This window comes from Cygnus atratus, chromosome 13 (genome assembly GCF_013377495.2).
Source record: "Cygnus atratus isolate AKBS03 ecotype Queensland, Australia chromosome 13, CAtr_DNAZoo_HiC_assembly, whole genome shotgun sequence".
In the NCBI taxonomy this organism is placed as follows: Eukaryota; Metazoa; Chordata; class Aves; order Anseriformes; family Anatidae; genus Cygnus; species Cygnus atratus.
In genome coordinates this window covers 8637100-8650144 of record NC_066374.1, presented here as the reverse complement: position 1 = coordinate 8650144, position 13045 = coordinate 8637100, and the positions used below count along the sequence as shown (strand labels likewise).

Here is a 13045-nt window from a genome sequence, read left to right as displayed (position 1 = left end):
ACCTGGATCATGAGGATGATGATGGGAGCTCTTGGAGCCCCCCGCTTGGTCAGCTCCGGGCCCGCCTGGGCCTTGCCTTCCCCTGCCATCACACCTCTCCTGCTGCGGCTGCCCCGAGCCCCTCCAGGCAGCGTCTCCTCCCGTGCCGGTGCCCCCCGGCGCTTCCCTGGCGGGGGGCCGGTTTTACCGGCGATCTCACGGGCGTCTCTTTCCCATTTTCCCCTTTCCCCCCATCCCACCCGTGCCACTCGGGGCTTAGGGCGATGCGCGAAGCCTCCTTTCTCCCCCTCCATCCCTTCCCCTTTCCCACCAAACTTCCCCGGGGCATCCCCGGGCGGGGAGGGGAGGGGGGCTCCGCCGGATCCCGGCGGTGCTGGCGCGGCGGCTCCATGCCGCGGCTTCGGGGCCGCCCCGGCTCCTCCTCCTCCCCTGGCGGTGTGCGAGAGAGTGCGAGCGGGTGTGTGTGTGTGTGCGGTGTGTGTGTGTGTGCGTGTGCGCCGGGGCCGCCGCCGCCGCCGTGCCTGCCCCTCGCAGCCCGGCAGCCCGGCCCCGGAGCGGGCGGCGGCGGCGGCGCTCCCCGAGCCCCGGGCGGCTCCGAGCGGCCCCGCGGCGGCGGCCGCCGCTGCCCGATGCCGGCCGGGCAGCCCTGAGCGTGCCGCCTCGCCGAGGCAGGGGGCACCACTTCTCTGAGTCGCCCCCCGCCACATCGTTATGGACCTATTCGACTTTTTCAGGGACTGGGACTTAGAGCAGCAGTGGTAGGTTTTTGGTGTTTTTTTTTTTTTTTTTTTTTTTGGGGGGGGGGTGTCGCTTTTTAATTTTTCGGGGGTTGTTTTATTCCCCCCCTTTCCTCTCTCCCTCCCCTCCACCCCTCTTCCCCCGACCAGCTGCCTTCTTTCCTCTCCTCCCCGCTCTCTCCGCCGGTGCCTGGGAGCCTTTGTTGCGGGGCGAAGCGCCCGGTGCCCGCCGCCGAGCGGCTCCGCGCTGCGCCCGCCGGCTCCGGCAGCCCCGCTGCGGCTGGCGGGGAGCCCCCGCACCGCCCCGGGGGGCCAACTTACCGGGGGAGCGGGGGGGAGCCGGGATGCGCCGGGCTGCCGGCGGGGAGAGCGGCGGCAGCGGCGCCCCCCCGGCCGCCGAGGGCAGCGGCGTGGGGAGGCGATGTTTTCCCCGGGCTCGCCGCTTCGCTCCCGGTGTATTTACGGCTGTCAGCGGCCGCAGTCCCTCGGCGGGGGGAAGGCGGCCCGAGTTTTGCCGTGTGGCACACTTCGGCTGCAGCCCTGCTCGCCCGGGGGGGGGCTGTCGCTGGTTTTGCGGGCTTCCCGTTCGGGGAAAGCGTTATTGAAGTTAGTTTGGGAAGTGGGAAGCTCGGTCCCCGTGGTATTATAACAGGTCTCTTCCTTACTCTGCCTCTTTCTTCTTTACCTTTTCCCATCCTTTTTCTTCCTTCCGTCTTTCCTTCCTTACTTTCTTTTTCATTTTTTCCTTTTTTGATTTTATTTTGAGTGGGGGCTCTAGGCTTACGTTGCTCTGCAACTAAGTGCACACCTTGGAAGGGCCGGTGCATCTGTTTGAGTATATTGTAAACTTGTTACCGAAGTCACTGCTGAGGAATTTCGATGGGTGACAAGTAGCTGGGAAAGTTGGTGCTGGGGTAGGTATTCAGGCACTTTCCCGGCTGGTTAATGAGATTATGATTATTCTTTACGACTGTTTTTATTGGTTCTTTTCAATTTAGGATATGCAGTTACAATTTTGCAACTATGCATGGTTAAAGTCAGAGGTTGGTTACTGTTTTGTTAAATGGTTTTGGGCTGGAGCGCAGTTTGCCAAGAAAGAAAGAAAGTAAAATACTGCTTTGTGATCCTAATCGCTAAATGTCACATGGATTTTGTATGAGTGTGCATGTGCATTTGGACCTCGTGTTTTGCAGAGCCTTTACTTTGTTGGTAATATAAAGGTATGTCTAGGAAAAAGATCATATATTTAGTTAATAACTATCATTTTGCCAACCACAGTGTAGCAGCTATGGTTGCAAATCCAAGATAATCAGAACCAAATACCTGTCACGTCCTATTTTACAGCAGTTCAGAGTAAATCCTTGGAACCATAAATTACGCTGTATCAATATTAATCTGCAAGCAGGCGTTTTGGATCCTGCGCGTTTTATCAGCTCTGCATATACCATCATATTACATCTTTTAATAACCGGGCTGTTGTTATTTAAAAGTAATAATCACGATAAAATTAGTGCTCAATTAAATATTATGCCTCTACCACACTATCTTGACTTTGCTACACTAATTTATTTTGCACACAACTGATAACCACCATATAACTACTCAAATAATATTTGCATACAATTTGCCTAATTTATAGTGTGGGTAACATCATTAATTTAACAGAAGCTGTTACAACCCAATATGTGGGTGTAGTTCAAATACTAAGCACATTATAGGTATTGAGTTTTAATGTTTGCTTAATAACTTGCTTTCTTTTGACTATGGTTTTATGTGGATTTAGAGATGTGCATCAGAAAGAATAGAACTCTTGTGCCTCTGTTTTTGCATAAAATATTAACGTATTGCCACTCATTCCATAATTTCCATTCACTTCATTTCTCACAGTGATTTTTTTTTGGTTTTATTTTTTTGTGTGTGTTTTTAGGCTTTGTGAGGCAAGAACATGTTTTACTTCATGGCTGTTTCAAAGTGTTTTGATATCTACACAAACTCTGTCTGTGACACAGTTGGATTACTGTTGCAGAGATCAAGTTGGATTTAGCCTTTAATAATCCAATTAGTATATGCATGTGCACATGTATATAATATAGGGGTATGTAATCTACATGTATACGCAAGCATTACATGTATTTTATTGTACATATAAAGATTTATGTATCTCAGGCAAGTAATTACATTGCTTAAGGAAAGATGAATTTAGCTCATCTATCTAACATCTATCTACATAAATGTGTGTAAATAAACATGACGTATGTGTACATGCATCATCTCTGCACACCCAGAAATATGCATGCTTGCCCATCAAAATGTATTTATTTTTGTCTGCGTATCCAGCGTGGTGTGGTTACTCCATGATATTTACAAATAAGTATTGTTAGTGTGATGTGTGGATTTGTGCCTCGTATTTTGCAACTGTCCTCGGCGCTTCTGTCTGTAAGCTGGCCTCTGTAAAACGCGTCTCGTGAGCGGTTATAAGGCAATGAGAGACCCTCTTCTGCATTGCTTGCAAACACAAAACTTCTGCTAATCTGTGCTGCAATCGCAAAGAAGGCAAGCTCAGGCCTACAGCGTGTGTGGGTGTTTGTATGTATTATCTGTATACAAGTGCAGCAGAAACATAGTTAGCCTGAGAAATAGATATATATAAAAATATATAGTTGAGTGGAGGTTTTTTATCTAGTGTAAAGGTTTAAAGGTAACGCTTTCTGTGCATATCAGGAAGTGATTCCCCACACATTTTAGGGTGATGGGAAAAACCCCACCACGTTTTTCTTCCGTCCACCAGAGGTACCTCTCTGCATCACTTCTCAAGATGTGTTTTGGCCAGGACTGCCAAAGTTGCAGTGCGCTGCCACAGCGTGTCTTCTGGAGTTGTCACCGAGCATTCAGGATGCTTAGGGGGAGCTTTGTCCTGGTGGAGGCTGCAGAATCAGCCCTTCGGTTTCCCATATTAGGAGGGATCACAACAGTACAAGAACAAGGTGTTTCAGTGACCCTCTGTCAAGAATGTTGTTGAGAGGGTAGCTCAGAGTACGTGTGGGTTTTTTTCTTAATTTTTACATGGTAGCAATTGGACAAAATGTGCAAAACTAAGTATCCCAGTGGATGTTTTGCCAAACTCAAAAAACTGTAAAAACAAAACAATTTAAATGAATCTAAACTCTGGTCTAGGTGAAAGGGCCAAAGCTGAAGTCTGCTGAGATTCCTGGGTGAATAAGAAACGTTCACCTGGGCTTGCATTTAATACAAGCCATTCTATGAGGGAGAAAGGAAGGGAGATGGATATAATGAAAAGCTTGAATGCCTGTGTGCACCAAGGGGACCACTTGCTGTTAAAAATCAAATTTCATCTTTTAAATCACTTTCCACGCTTGTCTGTGGTAACCAAGTAAATGAAATCTTGACGCGTCCTGGGACCATGTGGCTAGATTTGAACCTGCTTACGGAGTAAGGTGGTGCCATTAATCAGCAGCTGGGAAACAGCAAACCCCAACAAAAACCCAACCAACCCAGAATATATGGCTCTTCGGTAACGCAAACAGAGGCGGGGAGATTCATGGTTTATGTTTTATTTATCGGTGTTGGCACTAATATTTTCTAAGCCCTCCAATCTTTGAAAAAGCGGAAGCCGAGAAAATACTTAGCAGCAAAATGCACGTTGAGGTATGGAAAATAATACATAGCAAAGGGCAACACAATCGGCAGGTAACACCGTTGTTGTAGCTGTGCGGTTGGGATAGCGAAGAGTTCATGCTGCAGAGAAACAAGCCTCTCGTCTTCTCTTTTTATATTATGTATCACAAGTAGCCTAATTAGAGCAAAACCAGCAAACTGCCAGTTATACAGGAAGAGGCTTAAACTCACCAAACTGTTATATAAATAGAAAGTTCAAAGGTCTGTTTGTGGCTGACAAAGCTGAGAACAGGCCATCTGTGGGCCAGGTTCCCCTCCTGTATGAATGCAAAACCATACTGTATGCCCCAGGAGTGTGCTTCCAGCGTAGACCTCAGTCCGGAGGGGGGATCCTGCTCTCCAGACAAAGGTGAACTGTTCGAACTCCAGCCTTGGGTATTCTGCCCCTCGGCCACCTTCCCTCCTTGCCTTGTGCCTCTGCAGAAGACCTCAGTTACCGCTCTGTCACCAGGGTCTGTAATAGCTTGCTAAATGAAAAGTCTTCTGAACGTGGAAACAGTGTTGTGTTTCTGATGGGGATGTGTGAAATAGAGTAGATAGGCTCTTTGGGACCTAGATTGAGGTGTTTTTTTCTCATTTTTTTTTTTCCTTTTTGGGGGTGGTGGTGAGAGCGTTAGTACAGGAGGAAGTTGCATTTTGAATGGATTTCTGCAAGGGTTTTTTTCCCCTCCCTTTCTTCTCCTTAAGAAATATTACAGTTGAATTGGCGTTACTTTTTAGATTTGTATTACAGACATCCCCGAGTAATTATTTGAAAACGTTTCATTTTCAATTTGTTTTGAAAGTGTAAATGGATGGATTGTGTGGCTGCTGGTGGGTGGGTGAGGGGGATTAGATGCTGTCAAAACAAGCAGCTGAGAAAGACCAAAAATATTCTTGGGCCAAAACCTGTACTTTAAGTACATCCTGATTTAGTAATTCTTCCCTGGCTGATATTGAACTCCATGGAGTGTAAATCTTAAAAGAATTTGGCCGTTTGCAAACATTAAGCTCACATCTATCCTATGAGGCAAAATTACAATCAGTTTAACAGCATTTGAATTGTTTTTCTAATGATTCATTCAAGAATTTAATGACTTCTGAAATATACAAATTGGGATGGAGAGCAGATACTTCAGATACTGTTCAGCTATTCCAAAGCCAGGCAGGACTTCAGAGCGTTCAAGCACTTTATACATGAATGCCAATTATATTGTTTGGGATTTTGTTTTTGAGTAAAGATAATGTTATGGTACAGGTCCTTCAGCCGAGCAGAATTATTCCTTTTGTGCATCTGAGAAGCCTGTATTGCAACCTGAAATTTAACTAAATATTTAAAGGGGAAATGTGATGTTCTGTAACGTGTTAAGTCAAATAAATATACCAAATGCTCTCTGAAAAAAAAAAATTGGTGGACGCCACTGGTCTTTTTGTACTTCTTAAGTCTGGGGCAGTATGCTCCAGCTTCTTGGAAGGAGCGTTCTCATGCTGTCTGGGTTATGAGGCCCCCGTTCTCTTTTTATCCAAGTAAAGAACAAAATTCCCATCATGTGAGATGGGACAAAATTGGATCTAAGACTGGGCGATAACATAGCAGGGTCCATATGCAGGTATGCAGTGTTAAGCACACAAGCAACCCTATTGAAGCAACACTGATTTCAAGTTTTACTGAACTGGGTTCTTGACTGTTCCCAAAATGGTCAGTGTTTCATTAACGATTGAACCCTAGTTCTCCCTGTACTTGGTGATGGAAACTGCTGTTACTTTTGACTGTATAGCGTGCATCCATTTGCCTGAGCTCTATCAGCGGGTTTATGTGATTGTACAATTGTCTGAACAGCCAAAAAGAATAGAGATATTAAAGCTCGCTTTCTCTGTAAGAGCTGTAGGAAGTAACTTATACATTGAGCCCTGGAAGAATGTGGAATAAGCATCTAAACAGACAGACCCCACCCTGTCTTTCCCTGGTGCCTTTAGGTTGGAGGTAAAATGGAATTTCTTTGTGTGGAGGGCTTGAAGGAGTGGGCTCCTGGATGCTCATTAAATGTATATAATCAATACATACCATAAAGTACCTACGTGTTCCTCCAGCTTGGGTTTGAGCCAGTAGCCAGGGCCGTCACTGGAGGTGCTCCCAACTGATTTCAGCAGGTGCTGGACTTGACCCTGTTATGGCCAAAAGGCAGACTTCCAGAAATGTGCTGCAGCTCTCTAATGACCAGGATCAGCAGGCACTTTGCACACACCTAATACCGTGCATGTGAACAACTCTGCGGAGTCCAATTCTGAACCATTCTAATTCAAATTTACTACCTTTCTTTTGAAAAGAAAGAAAAGAAAAATGGAGGAAAAAAGCCTGAACTTTTCTCTTGGTTGCAGTTAATAAAATAGATTTTATAAAACCTTCAAACATCTATTAACACTGAGAACTGAAACTGTGCCCCAACTCTGGCTTTTGCAATGTTACAAATTCTTCCTTAAGAATTGAAAAAGAAGACAGTAAATCCAGTAATATGTCAAGTTAGTGTAATCTTCCGGACCACTCATAAAATAATAGTCAGGAAGTCAGGACCGTGACTCAGGAAGACAGGTGTTTCACCCTGTTGTTGTTTCTGAATATTTTGTATTGATGCTTTGTAATCAAAATATTTAAATTGTTCTAATAGGTTTGATCACAGATATCGGGAGGTATGTTGCTCCTGACTAATGGACAACTGTACAGATAAAAAAAAAAAGCAGAAGAGAGGGAGAGGAAGGATGTCAATGTACACATTAGTAAGGTTTTAAGCTCCATTTTGATTACCTTCTAATGATACAGTTATTTGGCAAAGAGCATGTGATGTTCAGTCTGCATTTGCAAGAGAAGATTTTGGGAAATGAATGTGGGATGTTTGTTTTTACAAACTCTGTACTGGAGCCTGGCCTTGCAAAAACTTGGAAACAATTGTAAGTTGCTCGCTGGTTTCAGCAAAGCTGCCCTTAAATGCAGTTGGTACAGTGGGTTGGCAAGGTTGTGCTTGTAGTACTGAAAAAAATAACATGGAAGTAGAGAGCTGAGGTAAAGGAATAAACCCAAACCTCCTGCAGTTAACTTCCCAGCTATTACAAGTTCTTTTATCATGAAGAGGCTGTTTTTCAACTCTTACATAGCAGATCCACACCATAAATTATTACGAGTGTTAAACAAAGGTCTAGTCAGTAGTCTCTTCTGTAAAACTTTACATCATGTTTTAATGACATTTTATGTATGTGTTCAAATCAAGCCACCAACTTGATTGATTTTATTTTTTATTTCTGGGGATTGAATACTTGTTGAATTTCTTTCCTGTTTGTGACCTCAGCAGCTATCTGATAATCGCCAGTAAATAGACACAGTGAGTCCTCATTCCAGGTGATCCGAGGTGGTGAGGTTTAAGGAGAGTTGGATATGGTGCCAGAACTGGAAGCTGATTTTCATTGCGGGTGACATGGAGAATGGGAGAATGCCATTTACTATGTGCAGCGTGTAAGTCTCGTTTAGTGAGGAGCTGTAGTCAGCAATTCAGATGGATTCCTGACTCAGATGCTGCATGGTGCTACCAATTATAGTAAGACGTGAATAGCCCACTCATAATTATATGTTTGATGGGGTGGGGTATGAACAACCAGAGAAGAAGAAAACGAGATAGAGCACCAAGTTAAAAATCACTCAGTTGTTCCTTTGACAAGTATTATAATTGCTATTTTTGTACTGCTGTGGGTGTACATGGTGTTGTGAAATAAGTAAATTCTGTAGCTCTACATTGCTTTCAGTGCCTGGGGCTCAAACCTGCAGACATCTTACTACTGAGACTAGTTCCTTATGGCACTTTGCATGGACTATGGTCAGGATTTGGCTGGAGTTTATAAGTTTTCCTTCTGGTCACTCAAATGTGAACTCTTCTGGTAGGTGACGGTATCAGCATCTGACAGAATGATAGATACCTAGAAGTAAGATCAGGTAAAAGCGGTACTTCTGTGACTTGTGATCTATGCTAAGAAGGCTTCAAAATGAGATGTTTTTCATTTAAAACGTTATTAGGTCTGAGGGTAACAGTCCACCATGTAGGTCTAGTTATTCTTTTTTCACCTCTTTCTGTATCATTGGTTTAGGTCAAGATTTCACGTGTGAGGAAAAGAAAAAACACACTGCTGTCTGTTGAGAAAGCACACGCAAAGCTTTGCAAAGCTTTAAATATAAAATCAGGAAACACAGAATGTTATTAAGGTTGCCAGTTTCCATTTATTTTAGTCTCATGTCACGGGGGAAACTGAGTTCCTGAAGGAATACAGTGTTTAGGTGAGTCGTTCTGTGCTGCTGTTGGCAGCCACGCTTATGTTTGAGAACATAGTATCCAAGATTTGGAAAAATACATGCGGATTGTGGGCCTCTTTGCATAAAGGCCATTGTGAGAGATGTTTTCAGGGGCTTAATTTCAGCGGGCTGCATGCTTTTTAGGTCCCTGTCCTGAATTCTCACCTGAGGCACCCATCGCTCGGGTAGCCAGTTTCCGTATGAAAACGTCGGGCTGCTCTTTTGAATGTGGGGGTGATTTTTCTTCCAGTTTCTTTCCTGTAGAACAATAGAATGACATTCTTCCTGGTGTTTCCTATGAAGAATAATGATGAGGAATTATCTTCTCTGTCTACAAGTGTTTAAAAACTCATTAGTTAGGGTCCCTGAAAGAATTCCAATACAAGTCAGTGGGTGTGGTGGAGCTGATTGTAATGGGAAGCGGACTGGGCCCTGGGGCTGGTGGTCAGCAGGGAGGCAGAGCTGTAAAGAATACTGTGCATATGCTATAGTAAGCATTTTCATAGATCTCCTCTGTGGGAAAGGACACTGGCTTTGGAGCTCATATTTACTCAAAAAGCAGCCCTTTGATTTTCATGGCTTTCTGCTTCGCTGCACGCTGGAAGGCCCATTTGTCTTCCCCAAGCCTTTGAAGAGTGGTAGGTGGATGGAGGCGGTGACCAGGGGCTGAGGGTGGCGGTTGCTTGGAGCAGGAGATAAGTTGCATTGTGGTTTTTTGGTAACACTTGGCAGAATTATCGTAGTTCTTTTTAAGTTTGCTTAACTGAGGTGAATATACGCTTAGGAGTGGAACATGGATCCTCTTACCCGCTCTGCCACTGCCTTCGGAAAGTTGTCAAAACAGGGTAATGATATTTGGTAAATTGTGTTTTTTGTTGTTGTTGTTCAAGTGGAAAGCAAGAGGCCAAGTGCAATTACCTGTATCTAGTGTTTCTGTTCTTTTTTTCATCTTCTTGGGGATCAGCTGGGAACTTTCTTTCAACTTTCTCTACTCTGAACTTCACTGTAGCATACGTAGTCCCTCATAAACTTGCTTTCACTGCATTACCTACAAGTAGAGCAAATGATGTTGATGCAGATTGTCTATGGCATAGCTTATGCATTGAGATCTGTTCTGGATACAGCTTTTGCACTGATGGTATCAGACATGCTTAAAAAAATAGGGTGAGATTTCTGGCCACGGACCTTTCATGAAACCTTGATTTATGTCTCTCTAAATACTTTACCTCCTTTTGTAAGGAGAGAATAACATCTCAGAATTTTACTGGTGGACTGAGGAATTTTGCAGAGAAGTCAGTATCATTACCCTCCCCCCCCACTTTTTCGTTATACCTGGGGAAATGGGGCTGAGAGGAGAGAAGTGCCTTGCTGAAGGACTCTGCATTGGTCAGGATGCTGTCAGCTGGGTTCCAGTTCACTGCTCGCCCACTCCGATGGGTATATTTTCCTATTCCGCAGGGGTGTGATGAGGTTAAGTCCCTTAATGTTTATGAATGTTTATGATGATAGAGCAAGACAGGAACCTAGGCAGATATATTAGTAGGGGAAAGGCAAGCCCATAAAAAGAAACAGGAGGATTTGGGCAGAGCATATTTTCAAGAAGAGGAAATCAAAGCAGAGAAACTATTCTGAAGACCAAAGAATGTGCCATATATTTACAGTGTGCATATTTGATATAATTTACCCTGCTCTGAGCTGGACAGTGAGGGCCACGGACCTCTTGGAGACATAAGAGTCTTGTTAGTCCAGAGGCCTTGTCATTTCCTGGGTCTTATAGCAAAGCTTTGTATATGCAGCTGTAGCTTAAGTAAACGTCAAGTCTTGGATGCTTGACTGAATAGGACATCCACACTTTTTCAGCAGCATTGTTGCTCTTTGAGCCAGCTGCCTTTGTTTCTAGCGGACTGCTGCTTTGTTGGTTAACCCTGGGCATGAGTTTTCTTCACATATGTTATTAGACTGAACATATTTTCTATTTATACCACTTGGGGATACAAATTACTGCATTGTTTTTAGCAAGCACTAGGAAGACTACATCTTTGTGATGTTTAAACAAAAATACAGAGGCAAGATTTTATTCACCATAGGTTGTTCAAAGGTCCTTTCTTTCAACGCTCAAGGGAGAATAGACAGCAAAAACAATTGGTGGTCTTTATTTTTATGTCCCAGACAAGCAGGAGGTATTTGCACATGTGTATTTTACTAGACTAAAAGAAGAAGTTGGTTCTGAGTGATGGACTTTTCAAGAATGTTGATGAAATTGTGCATATACTTTTAAGGTAATTTAAGGAGATTAATAGTAGCATACGTACATAGGCTTATTGCCCTCATGGCTTTGATAATTGTCTGTGGGCCAGCAAAGTTGCACTAGAGGGCTGAGCTGAAGGCCACTGCTCCTAGCTGAAGTTTTTCATTTATTTACTGAACTCTAAAACATACTTGACCAGAGCTTCCTTTGCTTTCTCACTCCATTTCTGGAGAAGACGAGAAGATGACCTTTACCTACTCTCTGGTAGAGCTCCAGAAGCATTATGCAATCTCTGGCAATATTACTGCTACTGCCTGGTCTTTCCTTCTCTTTTCAAAGAGCCCTTGCCTGAACTGACTGTTCTTTAACGTGCACATGAAGGAGTCATAGATAAGGGAGCAAAATCATTATAGAGGTTTTCAGTATTTGTGTAAGAAAACACCTGTTTGCTCCTTCAGAATCATCCGGTCCTGTCTGCAGGACATTGAACACGTTTGGATTGTAGACCATGACTAGGTGTTATCCCTGTCAGGATAATAAATAATACACTTTTCTGCCACTTTATTCTGCCTGGTTCTTTCCCCATTACCCAAGACAAGCTGTTGTGTGAGGATTTTGCCTGGTTGTAGACTGCTCATGAATCTTGCAGTACACGACAAGGAGACATCTAACAAACATGACTAGAAACTATATAAAATACATAGGCGTAACACAAGTTGTATGTTTGAAAACACATTAGAGCTCCACAAATAACCTGATATCAAAAATGCTTTTTTCTTCCTGTATATCCATAACCAAGAAAATTCTTCTAGCTGCATGTCAACCAGATAAGGGGTATTTTAGATTTTGTAATGACTCTCACTTGTGTAAACTCCTACAGTTTGCCTGCTAATTCAACTTCAATGATAAAAGGTCTCATCAAAAAACTGAGGCAGACTAGAATGTTTGGTTAAGATTTAACATCTTTCTGACTAATTATAACCCAGTGTCAATATACGCTCTAATGTCTGCGGAAAGAAAAAGGACATAAATGATACAGTTCCATTGTCCCAGGTCTTCTGTAAACAATTAGCGGTGAGGTGGATGTCTGAAGTGAGGGCGAGAGAATTGATAAACCTATTCTAAAGGGCTTGAAAAGTTGAAGTGAATTCTAAATGTAGATTAGCAGCAAATGATGACAGCCAAGCCAGCATTACCTCAGTTGATTAATTTGTAAGGATACTACTGGTCAATGATTTTAACCAACAGCTATGCATAGTAGAATCCTAATGGGATCTGTCTGTTAAGATTACATAAAGTAGAGCATTTGATTTATTTCATAGCTTTCCAACGCTCCACTTTAACTTCATACAAATAATGCATTAGTCACACTGGATAAAATGGCGTATTGAATAAAGTTGTGATTTTGTCTGCTTCTTATAATCTGATTTTATAAAGGATTAAATCTATTTTAGTAGTTTATTCATATCATAAAAGAGATTGTCGGCTGAATGAAATCTTTACATCTGCCACTTTCTATCTCATTAGAAAAGACAGTAACATAAAGTTCCTCATTTCCTTCCAGTCTGTTTTATCCCCTAGTGGGTCTGAGTGTATATATCTTTTGTACATGTTTGTATATTATAATGTCAGCATGTTTTCAAAGTTGTGGTTAAGACTGCGTCACAGCTTTCAATTTAGGGGGCGCAATACCAGGGGTTATAAATGTTGTGACAAAAAAAATAGTACCCAGACGAGAACAAATTGGGGGGGTAAGGGGTGACTGTCAAAAATCTGAAAATGGTGGTTTTTAGTGGCATGGCCACATCTGTGCACACCACCCGATTCAGCAACGTATTTAAGTACACACAGTACTTTACTGTGAGCGTGCCTATGTCGGTGGATGCAAGTGTGTGCCTAATGATAAGTGCTTGTTGACTTTGGGCCGACTGAAGAGAGCATAAAGGTTGGGGATTCCTGTGTGAGCTTAAATGTGAATTGTCAGTTGTGATCAAATTGTCCAACTGTTATTCATCTGTCACGGTGCTAGTGTTTTTTAAAACATTCTTCTAA

The 13045-nt window shown here is 43.3% G+C and overlaps 1 protein-coding gene across 9 annotated transcripts in view; it reads left to right on the top strand.

Moving 5' to 3' along the window:
* Positions 1-579: 579 nt before the first annotated feature.
* The window catches only part of AFF2 (ALF transcription elongation factor 2), a 336498-nt gene continuing 324032 nt past the window's right edge, over positions 580-13045 (top strand). For 5 of the 9 annotated variants that reach the window (XM_035541445.2, XM_035541442.2, XM_035541441.2 and 2 more), the window contains exon 1: positions 593-758. In XM_035541445.2, the coding sequence (XP_035397338.1) occupies positions 712-758 (47 nt within the window). In that variant the 5' untranslated portion in view covers positions 593-711. Of the gene's footprint in view, positions 759-13045 lie in introns of all 9 variants that reach the window. The other 4 variants (XM_035541447.2, XM_035541446.2, XM_035541443.2 and 1 more) reach the window with 3 other exon arrangements.